The sequence below is a fragment of the Poecile atricapillus genome, chromosome 1 (assembly GCF_030490865.1).
Source record: "Poecile atricapillus isolate bPoeAtr1 chromosome 1, bPoeAtr1.hap1, whole genome shotgun sequence".
Taxonomy (NCBI): domain Eukaryota; kingdom Metazoa; phylum Chordata; class Aves; order Passeriformes; family Paridae; genus Poecile; species Poecile atricapillus.
In genome coordinates this window covers 130,246,792-130,271,560 of record NC_081249.1, presented here as the reverse complement: position 1 = coordinate 130,271,560, position 24,769 = coordinate 130,246,792, and the positions used below count along the sequence as shown (strand labels likewise).

General features: G+C 34.4%; 1 protein-coding gene across 1 annotated transcript in view; it reads right to left on the bottom strand.

Moving 5' to 3' along the window:
• Nucleotides 1-8,186: 8,186 nt before the first annotated feature.
• SLC17A6 (solute carrier family 17 member 6) overlaps nt 8,187-24,769 on the bottom strand; it is a 28,772-nt gene continuing 12,189 nt past the window's right edge. Inside the window, exons 6-14 of the mRNA XM_058847167.1 lie at nt 19,767-19,881; nt 17,877-17,964; nt 17,691-17,777; nt 16,631-16,773; nt 14,462-14,611; nt 13,052-13,184; nt 12,250-12,360; nt 10,652-10,779; nt 8,187-10,310 (exon numbers count right to left, since the gene is read on the bottom strand). Of these exons, the coding sequence (XP_058703150.1) occupies nt 9,978-10,310; nt 10,652-10,779; nt 12,250-12,360; nt 13,052-13,184; nt 14,462-14,611; nt 16,631-16,773; nt 17,691-17,777; nt 17,877-17,964; nt 19,767-19,881 (1,288 nt within the window). The 3' untranslated portion in view covers nt 8,187-9,977. The remainder of the gene's footprint in view (nt 10,311-10,651; nt 10,780-12,249; nt 12,361-13,051; nt 13,185-14,461; nt 14,612-16,630; nt 16,774-17,690; nt 17,778-17,876; nt 17,965-19,766; nt 19,882-24,769) is intronic.

Sequence of the window (24,769 nt, the reverse complement as noted above, 5' to 3'; positions counted from 1 at the left end):
TTAATTCTGATGTTTCCTGACTGCTAGCAATTGTCTTTGCAATCTTCAGTCTTCACACACACACACATAAACATTCAGAGCAGCAATGAGAATTTCCAGTATTTGTTGCACATGCTCAATTTGGGGTCTGAGCATCATCTGCAGGTGGCAGAAGATAAGGTGAGTTTATTCTTCTGTCTATGGACTTTAACTTTGTTTAAAGCCTCAAGGGAAAAAGAAGAGATAACGTTCTGATTTTCTGTTCTTTAAGTTATGATAAATTCAACAACACTAGTGAGGCCACTGTGAATATTAATGCAATGCACATAAGGTGAATTTACTTAGAATTAATAGAGTTTTAAAAATTGAAATTAGAACTGTCATGTAGACATTTTCGTTTCTTCCATTTAATATATAGAATATGTCACATTTTTGGTATTGTATCAGAGTGGCAAATTGCCTAAAATATCTTGCTTTTAGGATCAATTAGGTTGGAAAATACTTCTGAGATCATCAAGTTCAGCTTATTACCAAACACCACCATGTCAACTAGACCATGGAAATAAGTACCACATCCAGTCTTTTCTTAAACACCTTCAGGGACTGTGAAGGTAAGATTAGTAAGAGAAGATCCAGCTAAAAGATGACCCCTTGTAAAGTCTAGGGTTGTTTCCTTGATAATATGGCCTGTTACAGCTTAGTCAAAGCATGAGATCAAATCCTAATGGTAAAGTGTCCCTACATTTTCTTAGAAAAGCATTTTGTCTGTGAGGGATGGTTGTGGGAACTGGCAATAGTCAAATAAGAGATTTTTAGGCTTCAGGCATTATCTTGAGCCTGTGTGAAACCAAGTCACATAGTTTTCTCAGACTGGCCTGAGAAATCAAAAGGAGGAATCAAAACAGTCCTTGGAGAGGGAAAACAACCTTTGTAGGTGTTGTTTGTTGCCTTGTTTTCTTGCAAGAGAAGGTCAAGGAGTGATGTTCCCAGCTGTCCAATGATGGTGATGTGTTGGTTTAATGACCAATGAGAGTTTTACCTTTCCAGACCTTCTTGGAACTGTCTATAAAAGATGATCTGGAATACTAAAACTTACTCTCTTGTGCAACTCAGCTAAAGATTCTGTGTTGTGCTTCTGCTGTTCCTAATATAGTGTGACAGATGGTGGGCCAGCCAACAGTGCATCCATCCTTCCTTGGAGGGAAGAAACTATTTAGGATACAGTTTGCCACTCTCCTTAGGGGAGAAACCTTAGCTGGCCACCTTCACAGGCGTGGTGAAGCAAAAAGCCGCCTGTCCAGCGTCCTTTGCAGTTCATGTTAGTTCTGTGTTGCTTATTGGTTGTTCCCTTTAACACGCCCTGACCTGCAAGAGATAAAAGGTCAGATTTTTGTAAGCCCAGTAGCATTAGTACAGAGATTTCTTGGGGCAGAGAGCTGAATTAAAGCCTCCAAAGAGATCAGATATGAAGCTCCATCTCCCTTTCTTCCACATTACTGAGAGCTGAATTTCACTGAGCATTTTTAAAGGCTGAATTCACTATAGCAGCTGAGAGGTGCGGGATCTCGGCACTCCACCACCACCCCAGCTGGATACATTTATCTACTGCAAATATAATATTAGCATATTGCAAAATTTACCCCAAAACCTGCTGACTGTTAAAGTTGTTACTGATAATCTCTGTTCTTTCTACAGAGGAGAATGACGAGGAGAATGTTCTTTCTACAGAGGAGAATGACATCTGCAAATCAAAGTGCTCATTCATAAATACCTTATTAGGAATATGGTGCTGATTTTTTGTCATACATTCTATTAATCACAAGAAAAACAGAGGAGTAATTAAATTTGTTTTTCTAATTGCAACAAGATAAAAAGTGCTTTAGAGATTAACTGTAAACTTGTTCTTGTTAGTACCCAAATAGGATCAATAATTCATCTCTATTTCTTCCTGTTATTGTTTATAATAATTCCTGATTTGTTATTAATCACAAATTAATGGACACACCAAATGAAATTACAGACTCCAGTATTTTTCCCTGGGAGATCCACATCATTTCATTTAGATGCCACAGGATGGCTCCTACACTGTCTATTCAGGCAACAGAAGCAAAGCCACACAATGTGACATCAGGCTTCAAGCTACTCTGTAAACACCTTTTGTCCATATAAACTGTAATGTATGCTCATCAAAAGGGTTTTTAAAGAAATTTTAATCTCTAATAAAAATTACATGGACCTTTTATTTTGGAAGTGAATAAAGTTGCCCAAAAATTTTTGAATATGTGACAGGTTTATACCCTGCTATTAAGATAGTTAACTTTCAAACATCAGCAATACAATTTTGCTAATTGATTTTATTGTCTTCTCTGCTGTTTGGTTTAGCAGCTGTTTTTTTGATACTGACCTTTAAATCTCTCCCCTTAGTCAACTGGAGTATTCTTTTCTATCTCATTCTTTCTCACACCTTCCTTTTTCTGCATTTCTTTGTGAGATTCTTTGTGTGATTTGAGATAATTCCAGGAAGAATCACAGAGTATGGGATTTCATTGTAATAGAAAGAAAGCCAAAGCTGCTTGAAATGAAAGAAGCAATTCCACAGGGAATGGTTAAGCCATACTACCAATATGGTGCTGTTAAAGGACATGTATATGATTCATTGGTTTATTTTTATTACATAACTGAAAGTGGTATATTTACAACATTAAATTAATCAATAGTAAAAAATGAAGTAAGCTTTCCAAGCAGTGCCTTTCATTTCAGTTTCACTTCTTAGTCAAACCAGGAGGCTTTTTCTGATGTTTCTCTAGGCTGATTAATTGTATATGGGATTGTCTTTCTTGCATGACTTATCTTTTTCAGTACTGACAGAAATTAGGTAAGCATTAAGGCATATTATCTAACTGATGCTGGAACCAAAACATCTGGAACATCTGTCATTTGGACACCATGGCAGGTGGAGGTGGCTCCCTTAGCGACCAGGAGCTATACCTTCCCATCTTTTGCTCTGTGTCATATAAACTTCTTTTTTCTCTGCTTCAAATACTCTAACCAGCTAATGCTAAATTGTAGAGACAGGAGATTACAGAATATCAATTCAGTGACAGAAGGATTTGAACATTTCTTGGAATATGAGTGACTGATATCTGAGGCTCTGATTCACTGCAGCCACAGCCATAGCCCAGGAGTACTCTCAAGCTGACCCACATCACTGTGAAGTCCTGTGAAAATAAAGCTTTCATTCTATCAGAGAATTGACAAATGGCGTGAGCTTTGAATTTGAGGAAAATACAGTAAAGGCCTTCTCTATTTCTTCTGTTCTGTTAAAAAGGAACATAGTGTGAAATGTAGTGAGCAGAAGCACTGTGGAGAATCTCCTACTTGGTGGCGACAGTGCCAGAACAGAATTTTAGTGCTTGCAGACTGCCTGTTACCTAGCAGTGTTCAGTCACTGGTGTAACAGGGACAATTTTGAAGAACTTGGCTTATCTTCATTGTAGTGACATCATTGTCTTCAAAACATATTGCCCCCATAGGGAGCAGAACTGGATATTTTGATAGAGGAATAGCACTTGGCTCTCCAAAATGTCATAGTCTGCATTGAAGTATCAGTTAAGGAATTGATCTTAAGTGAGTGCCAATAATCAAATGTTAAATAGTACTGCTATTTCTACATAACAAAAATATTTCAGCTTGTTTTCTGCAAGTAGTTTTTGTGTCCTCTCAAATAAAAATAATGCACAAGAACAAATAAACTACTGATGGCCCAAAGGATTCTATTCTAAATAAAATGTGGACTAATTACATTTAGTGATATAAACAATAAATTACTGTTGCACAAGGCTGGCATTGTATGAGCAAGTTTCTAGGCTAATAAAAATATTCCAAGGCAAGAAAGTGAATGAACTAGAATATGCTTTTTAGAAAAATGCCTTTTCTTTTTACTCATATGAAACACAGACACAGACGCACAAAAATGTCCTTTAAAATAATTTGCCTAAAAATGAAATTCTGATTTCTTAGATGTTACTTTGTCTTTTTCAAAATTGAGTATCTTCACTATATAAAAATGAGAGAGAAATGGTTTTAATTTGGTGTGATTGAGATATATGGAAAAAAATCAAAATTATGTTTTCTGAAGCACATAATTGAAAAGAATATTTAAAGTATATAATTTTTTAATGTATTTCATTTTCAGCTTGTTTAAAATGATTCAATAAGTTTTTGAAAAATGTATACAGACATGCTATATGAATTAAGTATTTTTAGAGTTTTGACTGAGATTATTATTACATTTTTGTTATTGAAAGACATATGTCAACAGTATTTTCATGTTCATGCAATGGACAATATTGTCTCACAAAGCACTGCCAATCCACTTCTTCATAGTCCAAGCACACTTGCAGTCAAGAAAAAAACATTGTAAACCACTACCTTCAGGATTCCTGAAGCAGAGTTAGATGGTCAGTCTTCACCTTACAGTGCTGCCTTGTGATTTTATGTGCAAAACTTGTATGTGCAAATCAGCATCTTTTATACATGCATACATCACATATATATATACACACATATATACACACACATTATATATATTATACACCACATACATCACATTTAATTTGGTGTTTCATCTATGCAGGGTGAACTGTTTGTGCTTTATTGACCCTATGATCAGATATAATTCCACAGAAAAACACAACTGAGAACAATGTTGACTTTAGTTTTACTTGATTCAATTTAATTTCCACAAAGCAACATTTATAAAAAAGAAAATAACATTGGAACTGTCTAGATTAAAACTGAAAACAGTTGATTGTTCAGATGTTTACCTTGAAGGAAATTACTGTGTTGTCCTCACAAACTCTTCTAGTGCAGGGCCATTGGTAGCATCTAGCCACTGTTGGCACATTGAATTGATTATACAATACAAACTCTAATAAAATAGCAATCTTCGAATCTTAACAATGCAATATCTTCTCTTTTACATGCTTTCTCATAATTAATTTTATGCTTCCAAGCATAATTTTTGGGGTGCAAGTGCAAAATGGTCAGGGAAGTTAAGGCCTGAAAGTGTCCCTGTGGCCCTGGCAGAGAAATGTGTTAGACACAAGGCTGGGTCCCACAGAATGTGGCAATCAGCTTCTGAGCCAATTTCTGACCCCACCTTAGACTCAAGAGAGGGTGACCAGATATTTAGGACTTCACACTCAGGGTTTTTTTCTTCTTGCTGTCCCTTCCATTTCAAACCATTCTATGATTCTCTGTGAAAAAGTGAAGAAATTTGTCGGGTCTTCTGTAGCTTTTCCTCAAATTTCCTACAATGCTTTTTTTCCTTATATATAACTTATCCATATATTTTATGTCTGACATTATATCTGTTTCATACTTATTCTCTACCTACTTTCTTATAGATAAGAGCCTGTGACAGGTTAGACCATTGCTCAAAATGTAATTTTGTATAATTTTCTAATGTCCCACCTGTGGTTTTTGAGAGAATGTTTATTCACCTGAAACAAAAATTGCAAGGATTGTATGTTTCTAGTGTTAAAATTTTACCAAAGAGACATTTGCCAACAATCATTTTGTTACATTAATTTCCAAGCATGGAAGATACTGTCTCAGCACTTGACCTCAGAATAAATAAGTGCACAGGCTTCTGTAGTGGTTCATAAGCAAACAGACAATACATTTCATTCTTTGATGTGCTTGGGGTTACAGCTGAGTGAAGAGACATTAAGCAAAGCTAGAATAGCAACATGAGACACACTAGCTGGATAGAGAGGATATCCATAGATATCTAATTAAAATATCCCACTGTAGCTCTAGGTCCCTTGACTATTTACTCTTATTTCTCCCTGTTCAAAAAAATTATTCATGCAAAAGACACAGACAAATTCCAAATAAGTACAAAAGCAGCTGCTGTTAAGTAGTTAATCTAGACTTATACTAGCCTTTAAACTCCTTCACAGCTTATCATGAAAGGAACAAAACATTTCATCTCTCAGAGGCAGCAACTGAGACTGTGATGTTATCTTTCTTACGGTATGGCTTTGAACTGTGACATTTATTCTGACTTCCACCCTCATTCCTATTCCTAGCTTCATGCTGAAAGAGAATTTTATTCATATTTGCAGATATTCTTTTGTAACTTTTATTCAACCTTTACCTTGAGGCTTTCTTTTTCCCCTTAGGAAATTTTTTTTAAAAAAATTTGATCAATTGAATTTCATGATCACTTTTGAAAGCAAAGAACATTTTATGATAGCTTTATCTCTGCAACAATGAGTATGTGTTAACAGAAGGGATCCCACTGAGGGAGATTCAAATATTTTAAGAATTATCAATTTGATTGATACCGTCAATATGGAATCATTTGAAGACATGAAGGTGAACATCTGAGGTGTTATTCTAGCCCATCTAAATGCAAAGTTTTTCTAACAATTTTAACGGAGCCCAGATTCTGCCTCTTCATTTTACTTACCTCCCTGAAAAGATAACCAAGTAATAAATAAAAATGTGGGTAGCAATTCCTCCTTTTTTTTTCTTTTTTCAACATAATAAGTGAGCAGAGAATGATCAGGTGGGGAACAGAACAGAAATTGGTGACAAGACAAAACCATCAAGTGACTATGAACATGGTCTGATTGACAAACAGAGATTATTCAATCTTCTGAGACTTCCAAAAGGGAAGCACTACACCATACATGTGTACCAGGCTTGCAGAGCAAGTCTTTGAACCTGTGCAGGAGAGAAACCTCTGAGCAGAAAAGGCACAATTCAGAAGATGCTGAAGAGGTATATTTTAGCAATGCTACTTTATAAAAATGAAGTAGCAAGAGAAAAACATAAACCTATTTACTGAGAAGAAATACGGGGGTTTAGATAAAAGGTCATGTCCCCTCAGCTCTCCTTTGTCCTAAAGCAGACAAAGCTGTTACTACGTGTCTTTGAAGAACCCAATTATTTTCTCCATTTTCCCCTTCTTCCTTTTCTGTCATGTTCCTAATAATTGCTTCCTGTATTTTCGCCTGAATAGGAGTCTGTGAAGAAGTAAAAACCTTAAGACCTATCATGCTCCTTCTCCTTCCCAAAAGAATAGATTCTTCTGCTCTGCCATTGAAAGAGGAAGTGAAGGAGCCAAAGTAGAAGCAGAGAGCTAAAAAAAGAATGTGGAAGTTCTTTTTGTCGTGTAGTATTCACAGATAATTGTTAGGTCCTCACTGAGTTCTAGCTGGCTGAACAGTGCAGTATCTAATGCCTAGATTAAAGTCTCTCCTTTGTTCTATATAATTCAAAGGTCTCAAGCTAATAAGAAAAAAAACCCCTACCTATATTTAATGAAAGGAAATTATTGAAATAATTCCAAGATAGAGAACCTGTAAGATGAGACTGAAAATTAAGAAAAATTTATTTTTATTTAGTTTGTACTTTCTGAGCCGTCCACTTATCACAATAAATACAACAGTAGTTTTGAAGCCACTACTTATCCAACTTCTGAATCTTTCAGGAAGTTTCTATGGCAACATCACACCAGTCCATCAAAACAGTTAGCATTAACTTTGTCTTTTAACTGACTCAGCATCTCATGGCAACCAACCTATTGGTGAAAAGCACGGGGCCTGTTACTGCTCTGATTAGTGTTCTGAAGCCATTTGCTCAGTTTGATGTTTCTGCATTATTCTACTATTTACTGAAAATAAAAATTTTACTAGAAAAATACTTATTTTTATTATAGGGTTTCTTTAAGTTACAGATTGCTGTGGGGTTTATCTAAAAAATGGATGGAAAGTAGTATGTTTCAGTTAAGGAGCCTTGTTGCATAATCAAGAAAGGGAAAAATTCTGCAAACAGCAATGTGTAGCTTTTCATTTTCTTTAGAGAATGCTGATCTATGCCAGCTTTTCCACTAGCACAGATTAGTCTGTTCTTCCTAGGTTCACTGCATCTGTCACACTGATCCTCCTGCTCCTTTCTCTTCCACACCTATGCCAGCCATCCTTATGAGAGGACAAACAGTCTTGAGACAGGTGCCTTCCCCACCACAGGCATGCACATGGTTGGAGGCAAGAACAATGTGAAAGCTTGGGTATGGAGCAGAGCTCCCAGCTGTGAGACTCTCTCCATGTCAGTAGCAGAATTTGGACTGCAGTGACTATAATTATAGTCATCTATATTAAAACACATCTAAAAATTACAAGAAGCTATAGTGGTCTTTTTTATATAAAAGGATAAATAGAGCATTTTATTAACACTTTATGCAGCAACAAAAGTGACACAGTCCACATTCTTTTCATTAAACACAGCAAAAGCTATGGTCACGTTTTACATCACTTTGAGGCACAAAGCAAAATACTTCTTTTCTTAAAGTCAAGGTATGATTTGCATTTAAAAAAAAGAGAAAAAACAATCCTCAAGTTGTATATTGCGGTAGCAGGGTTTCCAATCACTAGCACAGTACAATGAGCAGACCAAGAATCCAGAATGGATTATTACGTACAATAATAATCATTTGATTGAATTAAGAAACGGATCATTGTTGTCATTTTAGAGTATTAAGAAGTGGTCTGGTGTTGTGAACTTCAGTTGGTTCAGTTTGGTTCAATCCCAACAACCCCAAGTATATACAACAAGCTAAATGAAGGTTAATATATCATCTAGAAGATTATGCACTTCATAATGCATTGCACTTATTGCTTGGTACACTAATGTTGCAGTCACTGTTGAGTTATGCTAAAAAGACAAGCATAATGCTTGTTGGCTTCTTTCAACCCAACACTAGTTATTTACCACTTTGGTTTATTGTGAGCTTTTATGTTACTCATATTCTGTGTCCATTTTTAGGTTTGATTGAAAGACAAATACATCTTTTATTTCAGGGATTTCTAAAATAACAACAATTTCTATAATTACAGTATCTTCAATAAACATATCTATGTATACATACAACTGTGGCATGATGTGTAAAAATATGAAAGCTATTAAGGGAAGGATAAGGGTTAAATTATTCTGTTTCTTCTATTGGTTTCAAAATATTCTTCAAAACAAATGCATCCTTTTTCATAGGGATACTTGCTGATAGTAAACTTCTCTTTGGAATTTTGTAAAAGACTATATTTTTCTATGCTATATTGGTTTTTTTTTTTCCTCTTTCTAAAGACACCAGTACAAATTCAGAAAATACTGTAAATAATAGAATAATAAAGCTTGTTTTTTTTGATAAAGGGATTTGCCAGGCTGTCTGAAAAGTCAGACTTAGTATTTTATATTGTTTTTATATTAGTTGATAAATGCAGGGAGGAAGATGACAATGTGTATAATTTCATGAGATTCTGTAAAGAACAGAAATAAGAATTTGTGCCCAAACATTCAGTATAAAACTCCTAAATAATTCCTTTATCACAGAGTAGCCTGCAGCATGTTATCACAATAAACATACAATATGCCCTATTTGCTCTTTAGGCTTGATACAATTACTATTAAAGGAACTGGATCAATCCTCAGAAATGCCTAGGACTCATCTTTTCTTCTTTAAGAAAGTTCTTGTCCTAGACTAAACACACAACTCCTACTATGCACTGAGTAAATGTGTGTCCTTAACACAATCTCTTTCAATACAGTGTAACAAATATAGAAGTGCATTTTTAATGATCAAGTAATTTTGGCTTTCTAAAAAGAGCATTAGATGTGCCAACTTGGTTGCTTAGTTGTGCTTTAATCTTTAATTACGAGTTTTAGCTCTTGTATACAGTAAAGTATCTACTTGCCTCTATAGTTTTGACCAGTAAACCCTTAAAAATCTAATGTTTATAGAACAAATATAGCCTAATGAAAGTGATAACATCACAACTCATACAGATTGCACTTTGATGTATTTTTTTACAGTAAGACTTTCCTGTTTGATATGTGTTTTACAAGTTTATACCACATTTTATTTCTGTGTGCAAACAATCACAATGAATTTAATCACAAACACTACAAAATTTACCAAATATTTAGGTTTGTTATGAATAATCTCTTTCCTTGTAGTTGTATGAGTCTTGTACTTCTTCTTGTACAAATTCCTCTTTTTTCTCCCAGCCATTAGGCCAGCCACCATTGACCTGGGTTGTAGCACCATAAGACTTGGTGGTACCATAATTTACATAATTCTGAGTAATGTCCCCTGTCTCTTCAGCAAGTTCATCTTCATGAATAAAGCCACATTTCTCTTCACTTGTCTGTTCAGGGTCTGCCCAGGGTTGTTTCTCTCCTGAAGCAAATATGCCATAAAAGATCACACCTCCATAGTGTACTAAAGCAGCAATAAGGAAGACATACTGCCATTCTTCACGTGTCTGTAAAAAAGTAATTTTTTAAATCAGAGTAGCACATAGATTTACCTGACTCTTGTGAGCTGGAAGACTTAAATTAGGGATTGAGTTTGTGATAGTAAGCATAGCTAAAACATTTAAGTGTACATTTTAGAAATATTTATATCCATCTTTCTTTGAAAAATTTATCAGCTCACAAAAGCATCAACCTAGTGGGCATATAGTGAAGCCTGCCTCAAATTTGTATCCCTGGATACAAGTCCCAGACTCCAATATGGATGTATGGATATCCTGGCAAGTTGTATTACAGAAAGGTCTTTCTCTTGAAACCAATTGCAAGATTCGAAAACTGTCCTTCCATTTACCTTGTTCTTTGTCATTGCTCCAACAATTATAGGGCAAACCATTCCAGACAAGGTCCCGACTCCATTAGAAATCCCCATTAAAATGCTAGCATACCTTGGGGCAATGTCTAAATGGTTGACATTGAATCCTGCAATAGAAAGGTCAGTGAGCATTCACACCAAGACAGAGCAGTACTTCAGTTGAGAAAAGTGACATGACATTTTTACTATAACATATTTGGGCTGCTTAATTGCATTTCTTTACCTCTGTAAGACTTATAATGGTTAAATATTCCTAGAGAGACTCTGGATTTTAATTTTCTTTAAAGAAAATATTTTAAAGGGATACCAGGTTAATTTTCTCCCAAAACTGCAGTTTAGGAAAACCCCAAAACCTCCCAGATGAGTCTCTGTGGAGAACCCAGAAGATATTTAGGCAGAAAAAGAATTTGTATTTCATAGTCCATTCCACGCCCATTTCATGATGTAAATAACATCTTTTTTTCTTCATTCTTGTAATAGGTTCCTTCCCTATTACTCACATTTTTCTTTTTGTCACCAGACCACCAGATAGGACTTCTTTTCTATTCTTCAGTGGTAAATTGGAGAAAAAATGCAGTATCTATAACTGAATTACTAATTAATTTTGAAAGATATTTACTTGTTCTCTTGCATTTTCCCTAGAACAATTCTGTTGAAAATGTATGCAGTAACTATTTAAATAATCTGAAGAGGAGTAATGAATGTTCCCAAAATAAGCATTTATATAAGTGAAAACAGAAACCAAACCTTTGGATACAGATAGTAAAAGGGAAAAGGAAGGCAGTATGATATGATCAGCTTGGGGAAAGTTCAATATGCTTCCCAAGTTGAACAAAACAGGAATGATACCTTGAAGAAGACGTGAGATTAAGGACAGATTTGATTAGAGGAGATTTTAGATGTTTGGCACAAAATGAAAGAGAATGTTTTTGAGACATAAGGAACCAGCATGGGAGAGGATACTAAAATCACAGTGGGAAAACAAGGAGAGGTCAGGTGACTTGTGCTTGGGAAGGGGAAAGGCAAAGGCAAAGGGTTGATGAAGCAGCAGGAAAGGGGAATAGCTGAACTTTATCTCAGAAAAGAAATTCTGGTAATTAGGCCCCAAAATAAAATTATATAATACTAACAGGCCCCAAATTAATAAAATAATACAATATTAACAAACCAATAACCAATACACAGTGGAAAAAAATACTTCTATTTAAACAAACACATATATTTAGGTATCCTTGTGCAATACCAGTCCATATGTCTTCTGTTTGATTTCAAGAAAAATCTGTACATTAGCATCTTAATGGGGAGAGAGTCTAATTTGCTGTGATGAATATGGAAAGGATTGAATTATTTGAGCAGAAATAATCTAATATAAAAGCTGTAATATCAAATGTATATTCCTTTTTAACAATCATAAATAATGTCCTTTGGGAATTTCAAAGTGAGTGGGCTTTTTAATTACTACCCATGAATAAAAGCAAAGCTACGTATCCTGGCTCTTAAGACAAAATATTAGTCTTAAGACAAAAATATTTTGTCTTAAGACAAAAAATTTAGTATTAATAGTAATATAATCTTACCAGATATGGCAAATCCACTAAAACCCACAGCAAGCACTAAGAATGAAATAGCCACTCCTTTGCTGTGTGAATATCCCACCACAAGAAGAAGAGTTGCTTCCATACCAAAACCTGGTGAAATAATAAATAAAACCAGGCATCAAATTTAATTACTTCTCAAATAATGCAGGTCTTAGCATACTATGATATTTCATAGGAACACAAATAAAACATTACCTCAGGGTGGGATATAATCAGGTATTTCTTTCATCTCTATAAAACACATGTTCTTCCTCTCTCAAATAGTACTTATTTTACTCTTTGTATGCTAATTTATTGCTACTTTCTGTCAGTTTTAAGATAAAAATAAACACTTGTGATGTAGTTAGGTCATCCCAGCCAACTCTCGTGGGAATATACATTTAACCTGCTTGTGAATTTTCCAGCCCTTACCACAGCTAATGTGGCTTTAACATTTCAGAAGCCAAGGATGTAATCTCAGGTAGTTGTCTGGGCTCTCTTGGTGTTTAAATAAGGAGCTAAGACTGAGTAAATAGCCAAGGCAAATTACCCTCCAAAAGCTCATCTATTTCTTTAACAGTCTAAATCGTTTTCCAAATACCAAATAACTAGATGGAAATGGTAATTGGGAGCACCTGTGTTTTCTTTTATTTAGTAACAACATCTGCATTACATAAAAAGTGCAGAAAGTTTTGCCTCCTAAGAACATACAACTGTGCAGTTTGTTTGTTTATTTTACACAGAAAACAATATGAACATTCAATCCCCCCAATAAACTTCTAAATAAAATACAAAGACTTACCTCCACAGTTCATTATCTTTCTCACATTAGTCGTTGAAACAATCTGCCTGCTTCTTAAAAAGTCAGCAATTTGTCCCCCAATAGGAACAATAATTGTCATCACTAAATGTGGTACAGCAGATAAGATACCAACCTAAAATTAAAATTAGAATTAGCCAAGTATAAACCATAAGAAAACCTTAATTCTTCATTTTCTGAAGCATTCAGAAACTAAATAATTATTTCTTTTCAACGTCACTCCCTGTGTTAAAACTAAAAGTGCTGGATTATGAAATGAACAAAACTGGTGATCTGAAAATTTTATTTTATTTTATTTTATTTTATTTTATTTTATTTTATTTTATTTTATTTTATTTTATTTTATTTTATTTTATTTTATTTTATTTTATTTTATTTTATTTTATTTTAGTCCAGTGAGAATTTATAAGACCCTCTGATGCCATGACAATTTTTGTTTACAGATTGTTTTCATAGTTTATATTTAAGCTAAAGCTTTTTCCCCTCACTTAGAGTCCCCTTGTCAGGATTTTAAGAAAATTAATGATCAAACATGGAAAACTGAATTGCTACATTTCTTTTGGTGTTCATTGCAGCTTTGCAGTAAGCCTCACATACCTAGACAGATTCCCCATGGATAATCATCACGTGCACAATGGCTATTTGTCTTTGATTTCTGACTAAGCTGCAAAGTGCATGGGAGCAAAAGATATGTCTGAAAAACTTTTTATGTAGTGAAAGATAAAATACTAAATATCCATTGGTGATATTCTAAGTACTATACATACATAGCAAAATAAGATGTAGTACTTTGTGATGACTGTTCCAATAGATTATATGTGTGCATTCATATTTACCTTACAGGTCTGAACCAAACTTCATATGAATCACATGGAACCTTACTCACATTTTGCCACCATCTTTTCTCCTTTCTACATGAGAAAGGGAGAGCAGTTCTCACCACATTCAAGGGGCATACAGATAGGTGACAAATATTATCCTTCCTAGAACAAGATGGCACTGCTTTTTGAAAGGCACCTGGAAAAATACATTTGTCAATGCTTTCTGTACAGCTTTGATGGGATTCTGCAACCCCATGGGCATCAGGGACAGAGTGTAATGGGTAAGCTGATACCTTTCTAATACCAAGCACATCTGGTTTTGAGCACTTGCAATGCAGCCCCAAGTAGCTCATCACTAAATCTCATCCTGCGTCCACCTTTCCCTATCTCATCCTTTATCATAACTGTTACTTCACTCATTCATGCTGGTCAAAGAAACAGCAACTGGAATGAGTAAGATTTAAGATATAAATCCATGATAAAGATGTGTAACACTTTTCTTTCCTATTCTTCCTAAATACTATGGATGTAGCTCTGATACTTACTTAGTTAAGATAAAAGCTTTACATACCTTGCTTATTTCAAATCCAAACACTTCCTCAAAGTAAGCAGGCTGACTAATTAGCAGTAAGTAAAAAGTCCAGCTTCTACAGAAGTTTGCAACTATTATTGCATAGACTGGCATTGATGTAAAAAATTTTCTCCATGGTGTTTTGTATTTCTGAAACATAGAAAAAGGATCCAGTTACTATGTTGATCATTATCAACCATCCATCTTCCCTTTCCTTACCCTTTTTTAGCTATGGTCCAACAAGCACATATATGCACAACATATAAAAGTTACTACAAAATGCACACAAGAGTGGAGAAACTCAGTGATACTTAATTGTATCACAACACTCATGTACAAGTGCTTTTATCTCAGTCATATAAACATGAACATACATGGACATAAGATCAAAATAATAATGTATTTAAATGACATTTTAAATAATAACATCTTTAAATAGTGTCTTTAAAAGACAATGTTGCTGTATGTAGAGCAACAGTCAGATTTGACATTGTAACTACATGATTTCATTCATATTTGCTGCAAACATGTATTTTAGCATTTAAATCCTAATTGCAGTATTCTACTTTTTTTTTTTTTTAAATCAAGCCTCAGCTGAAACTTCTTGGTCAATATTGTTTTTTGTTTGTTTTATTGTATTTTTAAAATAAGTTGCATAAAGAAAAAGAGAAAGACAGATGGACAATCCTGCTGGGCTCCAGCACCTGTCCACAAGTCCAGGCTTCCACCCATCTGTGTTGATCCAAACACAGGATCCATACCCAGATAAGTGCTTGAAAATCACTTCAGCAATAATTCAGGTTGAATTCAGTCTACTATTGATTTGAACACTGGCTTTTCTTCACAGAAAAACAGTCCATAGATGGATATGTGCAACACCCTGTATACCTATTAAATTACACCTAAATGAGAGGAAAGGATTAATTGACTTAATTAATGAGAAGCCAGCCAGAAAATCATCAAACTTGACAGTATGGGAAGAATTTCAGCTTAAATATTTTAGAGGCAACTGAACTACTGATGCAATATAATCACTTTGGAAAAAAAATGTTTAATTCAAAAGCCACAATAAAAAATAAACATAAATTGTACAATCCAAATTCAAATTGTATGGACATCCTTCAAAGAGCTCATTTCACATCAGGTTTTCAAAACCATGAACTTTGCTGAATGCTGTTGAATACCACCTGAGACAGGCCCTCAAAAACACCTAAAAATGTCAGCTATCAAAAAATGGCTCTAATATTTTCAGTTCCTTATTTAATATGAAACAAATTTTTACAAAGACGAAAATTATTAATTCCTGAGTTCAATCAAGAACCAGTGTTCTGACCAAATAGAAAACATAACGAGGGTCTACTGGGAATGGATGGCAAAAAAATTTAAGCAATGAAGTGAGACTTAAACTATTTTTTTATTTTCCTGAGTGAGCAAACATGGCAATAGTTTCTTTAAAGCCTTCCAGCAGTTACAGAAATAAGATGATTATTATCATGATGGAATGTTAAATGGCTGGAAAATTCAGAGTCCATACATGGTTTTTAGCAGTTCTTGAGAACTAAACCAGTACAAAACTAAGATTATATTATTGAAAATATGTCTCCAGCAAAATTACTGCAATAATGGGAAATGTTCTTATGGATCTCAAAGCACGCTCTATTGCAACTTGCAGTCTTTCTAGCAGACAAAACATAAAATAATACAGGTTGGCATTTTCTGATGTTCTGGGGACCTCAAAAGACACTGAGTAGTGCTTTTCCTGCAGTTTACTTTTATGAAGATTAAAACCTTCCAGAAATTACTGTATAAGAAGGAAACTGACTTTTCAGCTCAAGATATAAAAAAGTCTAAGTAAAATTGCAGTTTCAAACGTAGCTGTAGCTCTTTTTTATAATTTTGAGTTGAAAGAGAGGCATAAATTCCATGAGTCATCTGCTAGAAGAACTGGAACCTTTGTTCTCTTAGTGCAAAAACAGTATCCACCCAGAAATCCACCAGCAAATTTAAGATCTTCCCATCCCTCAGGACTACATTTGTTCAAGATGTTCAAAATACACTTTTTGATCTTAAAGGAGCGTGATTTTTTTGTTGTTGTCTTTATATGGGTGCTGGGATGTTTATTTTTCTTACTATCTCATTGGAAATATCTCATGTGGGTAATATTCTTACTTCCATTGCACCTAAGAGGTTGGCACTCTCTCCAATGCTTTCTTCTATGTATCTTCTTTCTTCATCTGTGATTGTAGGATGCTTTGCAGGACTCTCATATGAAACCAAAAGCCAAAACATGTACCAGACTATACCAAAGCTCCCTTTGGAATGGAAAAAAAGACTTTAAAAAGAAATGCACAGTAAAACAGCAAACAAGGAAGAATAATCTGTGAAGAATTACAAAAAATTTAAATGGCAATTGTTGTCAGTGTGTCTTTACTGAGTTCTCTCAGTAGAGATAACTCTCCAACAGAGAGTTTGATACTGTGAATAATACTTATTCAAAATACATGCAGAACTATAGCACAGTGAAGTAGTCTTTTCTTCATTTACAGCATGATTTCACTGGAAGTGAATATTCAATGATCTTAACATCAATTTGTAAAATATAATGCAATGAAACAGCTTCCATTTCATTTCACCAAACTGTAAATGAAGGCTCGTTCAGCTTTAAGATGCTGCTGTTTGATTACTGCACTAAATTTTTTACCTGCAAAATAGAAGACTGGCAATATTTTTCAAAATAGCAATGCACTTCCTGAGTAGTTCATTAAATTTTTATAATGCTTCCACTTAATTCACATAAATGCAGAATTAATTCCCTTGGGACATTCTTTTTTGTCAGTGTGGGTTAACAAAACTGGTGTGAATAAAATTATGTAGGTCTTCAGATAAAAATCAGGACAATTTATTCAGGGAAGGTACTCTAAACTTGCAGTTTTATCAGTGTGAGAGTTGTTACTGTGAGCAGATACTATAGGTCTGCACAGAAGTTTGCACTGCTTGTGCTAAAGGTGATGAAGGTTTCAACATGAGCTAGCTTTTCTTATTTAATCAGGTTGCTTTCTTCATACTCTTTAAATTCTGTTCTTTCATTGTTCTTTTGTCTAGACTGTACTTTTATCTTAGAAGTCACACTTCTCTGGGTTTTTTGTCCTCTTAACAGTAGCTTTTCCATTTTTAGAAAGGGTAGAATAAGGTCATACAATACTGGAGTGAAATGAGCAGAAATGCGTACCATACACATAGAACACAGAAGACCACCCAGTATATTGCACTAGAATCCCAGCTAAAGGCATTGCAATGACAGCTCCTGCATAGGAACCTACAAAACAAGACATGTGGATGAAAAGGGAGAAAAAATCAGTTTCAAAACACTTGTATAATACAAATGGAAGGAAGTCAAAAATACAAAGTTACTTACCACAAAAGGAAGTGGTTGCTAACCTACTTCTTTCTAATGGGGGGGCCCACTTGCTCCAAATACCGTGGCAGGCAGGGTAGGTGACCCCCTGGGGAATGGGTGTGCCACAAGTTAGCTAATGCTGGTCAGTCACTCAGTTAATTGTCTTTGAATGAGTTTTTATTTTTAATTGCTATAAACAAGAGGTTTGCACTTTTATAGCAAAAATAATAATGCTTTGTACTTTTATAGCAAAATCTGAGCACAGCCACAGAAAAATGTCAATATTTATTCAAGCTGAAATGGGTTTTGTATATCACTCCAAATCATTAAAGAAACCATATGAAACAAATATAAAACATGTTTCCTTTTGTTTCCCCTCCCCTTTTCAGGAAAGAATTGCTAATAATTAAAGAGAAAGAGTATTAGTGCACAAGAACCAGAGTCAAAGGAAGGATGGGAACACAGACCCTCTGAAGCCTTTCTAATGCAGGACTGATTTATCCAACCCTTATTTTTTTAAATCTAACATTTAAAGTATAGTCTAGGAAATCCAGATTAAAGTGCCACTGCTCTAAAACTAGGAAATAAGATCTATAACTGTTTAGAAATATACTTTTAAGAGAAGTCTTTAATGAACCTTCTTGACCATGTAAAGCAAGTAGTTGAATGATATTATTTGACTTGATTTGAAACCAGCTACCTTTTAGGTCTCTCTTCAAAACTAGTCTTAGCAATAGAAAAACTAAACCTGTAGTGCTGAAATTTAAACGATGTTATATGAAATGTACAGTAACTGTACACAAATTGTTGGTTAAGAATTATGGTATATATACATCATATATATTATATAGGTTATATAGATTCATTTTTCTCCTAATCTGATAATTTTTTCCTCCAAAAATTTCTAAAAATTAGGAAAATCAGTAACTTTTTGCATACTGAGGGTTTCACAAATATTCAGAGGATGAGCCTCCATATGCAGAAAAATCACCTTCCTGCTTATTTCAGTATTTTTTCATTTAAAAAAAATATATAAAGATATAATTATAAAATTATCGTTATTTATCACAACCCTTCTTCAAAAAGTCTTGTTTGGAATGTTTTGCATTCATAATTCCTTTGAACAGTATTGGAGAAATGTGTGAGTCTACAATAGGTATTTTATTGTGTAATTCATTACCCACTTGCTTCTTGTCCTCTCACATTTGCAGTGAAACACACCCTCTGTGCATGCAGATCACTTGTCAGGAATGGATCCAAATTTTTTCACATATGCTTTAAGAAATTATTTCACAGTCACCTAAATTTCAGGCTATTTCTGCACCCTTTTTTGAAATCTTTTAATACAATAAAGTACAGTAGCTAAAAGCAGTTAATGCAACAGAAGTTTTGTGGCCCTGAGGAGCAATGAACCAGCCATCAGTGGAAGGGGAAGGGGAAGGGGAAGGGGAAGGGAGATGAGGAGAGACAAGGGGAGGCAAGGCTCAATTATTTTTTTCCCTCTTTTAAATTTTAGCAAATCTGTTATTCATTCCAAGAAAAACATGGCATGGCCAGGACTTAAGATATGACCTTAGGTTTTTATTATATGTTTATTCTGGGATGCTGACCATCAAGTAACTGTTGAGAATTACACCAGTATAAGCTTTATGCAGTATAGCAGTTTAGTGAAATGTCAGTGCTAAATGCATATCCCACTGGCTTCTCAGCCAGAGAATACTTTGCCATGAAATTTCATGAGATTTTATGAAAAATCAAATAGTTATAATTCATATATTGAAATAGATTATACTCAATATCAGTAATAAATTCAAAACCATTTCTCTCTTCTTTCAAAAGCTACAATTTCTAGTTAAAGGCTAACAAACATCTATCACATTTACTATTTGTTATATAATTTTTCCATACCTCTACAAGGCCCTGCAAGATCCTAACGAAGATGACACATCCATAGTGCACCCTGGCTGCAGATGGTATTAGCATGTTGAGGGAAGATGTCAGCAGTATAGCAGCGCCAAATACTCTGCAAAGGTGGGAAGAAAGGGAAAGTAAGCAACTTCAGTGTTGTTTCAATTGGCTTGGTCTACGTATGCTCATATATCAATATAGATGTTCTCTACATGTGTTCTGTATATGGGGAATATACTGACTGGACTGGATAAGTAAGTCTCTACTTCCATTTAGTGTAATAATCTGTCTGGTATGACCCAGACCAAACATGGATGTATTTATCTATTTAGCATAACCTCCTAAGGAAATATATCTTATGCAATCACAGGTATAGATATTGCTTTCCCTATAAACACCCACTATACTTTAATTTTCACACTAATTTCAACCAAATCTGATTGACTTCTCCACCCTCTGGAAACAAAACTAGAAATTGTCTCCAAGTGGTTTGCTAAAACAGATGGTCAGTAAAAGAGTTTCTCATGTGCTTTAACTGTAAGAAAGTGTCACCATGTATTCATTTCTTATAAAACAGAAGAGAATCCACTTTCATACAGGCCAAAAGCATCAGGCAGAATTTAAGAGCTGGGATTTTCTTAGACACTAGAATTAATCAATCTGGAAACACATATCTGTAGAAAACAGATCATTCTTACTGCTATTTTTTCAGAGGCTACTCACTAAAAATTGCTCCTTTTGATTCCACAGCATCCTAACTTCAAATAAAGCACATTACAAAGTCTAAATAAATGCATGAAGTGGTGATCCATTTTCAATTCCACTGATTTGATTGAATTTTCATTTGATTCAATTAAGATCCACCTATTGTAGGAGGAAACCTTTTGTCCAGCATTATTGTGTCTTTTTTTTATAAAGCTATATAATGCAAATATAAATCTGATGACATATGACATCACTGTTTCTGGTGTGGAACAGATTTGACAGAAACCTTTGACCTTTGCTTGAGTTCTTCAGAAACTGGTACAGTGCCATAAGTTGGTGAGAAACAGATGTTGGGCTAAAGATGCAGGATGCTTGGGCTAAAGAAGCAGGACGAAAATTCTCCTCAAAGACACAATATTCCACATTCTGTATTAATAATCGCAGTCTGAAACAAATCTTCAAATAGCAAACTGAGTATATGCCACTTTTATTTGATACATATATGAGGAAGCTTTGCTAAAGAGCTTTTAATCTTGTCTCCTCATAGTGTTCCCTTTGATCTCCATCTCAAGTTAAACAACATTTAGCTGCCTGTACACTTTATTTCTGGCTTTGCTTGTCAGCATGTTCAATACATTTGCTGGGACTGTCTGGGCATATGATTGTGTTGCACTGTGAGGACTATTTTGACCTAAATTTTCTTCAACTCTTGATTTCTTTATGTGTAAGTTTCTACCCCAAAACTACATGCACTTCATTTCCTTACAATTTTATACCTCCTTATGGTCACATAAACTCCAACGGTGTCTTGTCCTGTTAAAATCACGTGAAGATAGAATATTAAAAAATGCTATGTCTTTATAAGGATGAGATTTACAAAATTGTTCCAGTAGCTAACTGTTTCTTCAAGGAAATTTACTCTAGTTTTTTAAACCTGTATCTGAAATCAACTTCTATTTGCACACAACTTAAAGCTGCATTTCCCAGAATTATCTTTGTTCTCATGTTTACTAAAGAGAAGCTATTTCCTCAAGTTTGTTCCTTCTAGAAGACAAAGGAAAATGTAACTGAAGGAATGATTGGAGACATGCTTCTTCTAAACTAAAACCTTGCCTGTATTTAGACATAGAAGTGTTGGTGAATATTCAGTTACATCAGGGTGCAGATGATGAAATAATTCCACAGCATTACTTGTGAGTCAATTCTCTCTCTGAACTATGTTTTATAAGAATGATTTCCTCTCTCTCCCCAAAAATCTAAGGATTTAAAAGTAGAATAAGTTAAATTATTATTCTCACAAGAAATGGCTTTTAGTTCTTTTTGTGAATCCCTATTAAAAGTGATGTCATGCATGGCTATTTTAGTGAGTCCATTTCCTCTACAAATCTTAATCAAGAGCAAATAAATTTTCTTATATTTGCTTTGCATCCTCAGTGCACAATCATAAATATCATAAGTATTTCTCCTTTGTGCTCTTTCATTTTCTTATGTTTATTTCCATAAATACTAAATTCTACATAACAAAATATTGTGATATAGTGCTGTTTTTTGTAAAAGCTGTTTTACTGCTTTAAATATCTCACAACAAAATTTATTATTATTTAGATCAAGTAAAAATTAATCTGACCTACAGTTAATCAAAATATATTTGAATGCAGCTCACATTTGAATATGTTTAATTGGGAAATGGAACATTCTGATTGTTCCTAGGGCATTTCTAAACTATTTTGCTGGCTCACACATCAAAATGTCAAATTGCATAATCCTTTTTTTTTTCTGCTTACATTTTTTTCTGTCTATTAAGCTAGCGACTTATGATCCTTTATGTTTAATTTCTGCATCTTGCTCAATTTTTCCACAAAGTTAACTTCAGCAATGGGTTAGAAAGCTTAGATTTCTTGTTTTCATGGCAAATGGAATGTGTGTGTGGTTCCATTGTTGTATGCACTGATGGCTAATGTTCATTCTCAGACAGATATAGTTCCCTGCAAAACACAGTTCCAGCTTGTTTAGGAGTGTTCCTTCCTCTCCACATCTCATTATATTTTTATACAAGTACCTGTTTGCCTGCTTAATACCACATTGAATGGAGACCTGCCTTATCGGACACACAGATTTGAAGCTGCTATGCCCTGCTGTACCTTGTTCAGTTGTGTTTCCACAGCTGGGCCCTGGAGTGAGCCAAGCCTTGTTGCAGGGTGTCCCTTGGGCTGAGCTCAGCCTAGGAAATCCATGTGGCTGGACTTTCATTCAGAGGTATCCTTGAAAATCTATTTCATTCTGGGCATACTCCAAACCCCACAAAACATTTTAATGCCATGACACAAATTAAGAGCTTTAGCAGACTGAAGGTAAACTGTGGGAAAACTGTTATATCACAGAGATAAAGCAGGTAATACACTGCCATAATTCTTGGACCTTGCATTAGCATGGAATTAAAATGTCATGACATGACTGCATGAAGACATGACATGTCTTCAGCAGCCCCTAAGTCTTGCAAAAAAATCCCTTTCTGACTCAAAATCAGCGACTCTGCAACTATATCTGGAAGAAAATAACCATATATAGAAGAAGACAATAAATACAGTAGTAGTATGTCAAGGAGAGGGGGGGAAAAGCCCTGATAAATTCTGGTCCTCATAAGTGACCAGAAGCAGTCCTGAAACAAAAAAAATATGCTTTACTTATCTATTCCTAGACTGGATAGACCCAGTTCCAAAAATCAGAATCTAGCATTGATCTTCAGTGTTTTGCTGACATTGGCCTCAAAGGTCATGAACTGTGACCTAATCCTTCTGTAATATAAGCAGTAATAATAGCAATTTGAATGCAAGACACTTGAGATGGGAGAAAAGAAAGAAAATTACTTTGACGGTTCAGGAGAAGTGCTTAGAATGGAATCAGGTTGAAGAGGGAATTAATCTATTTGTGTTTCAAGTCAATTACTCATCTTTCTCTTTTGAACAAAAGAAAAATAAATATATGTATTTTCATCTCTAGATTTCTAATCTCTGCATTTGTGCAGCAGCACTATTGTAATCTGCCTTTGTCAGGCAATTCACATTACATAAGCAGTGCATTACAGATATTGTTACTCAGCTGGAAGTAGTGTCAGCTCAAAAAGAGAGCTGAGCAGAGTGCACTTCAAATGCTGACAGCCAGATGGAAGACATATTGAGTTACATATCAGGTATCTGAAAATAAGGGGTCCTGGTTAGAGACATCCTTTTTACCCCAGTGACTAGGAATGAAAATTGCTGCAAAGAATTCATGAAAATAAAAACACTTTAAGATGTGTATGTGATGGAATTAATTTCTCTCTGATTCCCCCCTATTTTTATTTATGTCAATTCTTAATATATTTGGAAAATTCCACAATGATTGATGTCTCTATTCCCTGAATAAGTAAAGTCACCTCAAGAGAATGAAACTTAGAGATACTGAATGTGTCTTTTCTAAAGCATATGAAGTACCTTAGCTAAATTTGTCCTTTAAAATAATTGAAAAGTAACTCTGCATGTTTAAAATGGATTTTTAAATATTTATTTAAACAAGAAAATGCTTGTTTAAATAAAAATAGTTTTAAGTTGTGTAAATATATGCTGTATCAGTGAATTATTAACATAATTTCATTAAGATTCACAATAATTAAAGAACGGTAAGTCTTGGTCACTTACAACTACAAAATACCATTGCATGTATTTTAACAAATTTGTGTTGAAAAATACCAATATTCAGTGGCTTCCATATAAAATTAATTCAGGACTGTAACAGAATATTTTTTCCCTCCAAAGTGCCACTGATCATCATTTCATGGAAAATCTATCTATTGAATAGGAAAATTTGATTATTTTGTTAGTTTTCTAGGGAAGCATAGGGTGTGTGTGGGTGTGTGTGAAAGCATTTTGAAGAACTACAATAAATTATATTCAAAATACTATGAAGTAGTTTATTCTGACTGTAAACAGGAACCTATGGAAAATGTAACATGTATTTTTCTAAAAAACCTCAGCACTTGACAATTATACATGCATATTGATCATATTCTAGAGAACGTTATTTTCATTAGATGAAAATGAGTATGTGTATTGACCAAATACTTGATTTGTAAGCAGTAATAAAATGTTTTCCCTAGTCATAGTTACAAATATATTAGGTGAGGGTAGAAAATAAAGAGGACTGAAAATATGAGCTTTCTTGTGAAGTTTTCCCAACCTAATTTGAAGATTAGATGAAAAAAATATTTAATTATAAAATAAATGAAATTTATTTAGATTAAAGTTGGTGAACTGGTTTGA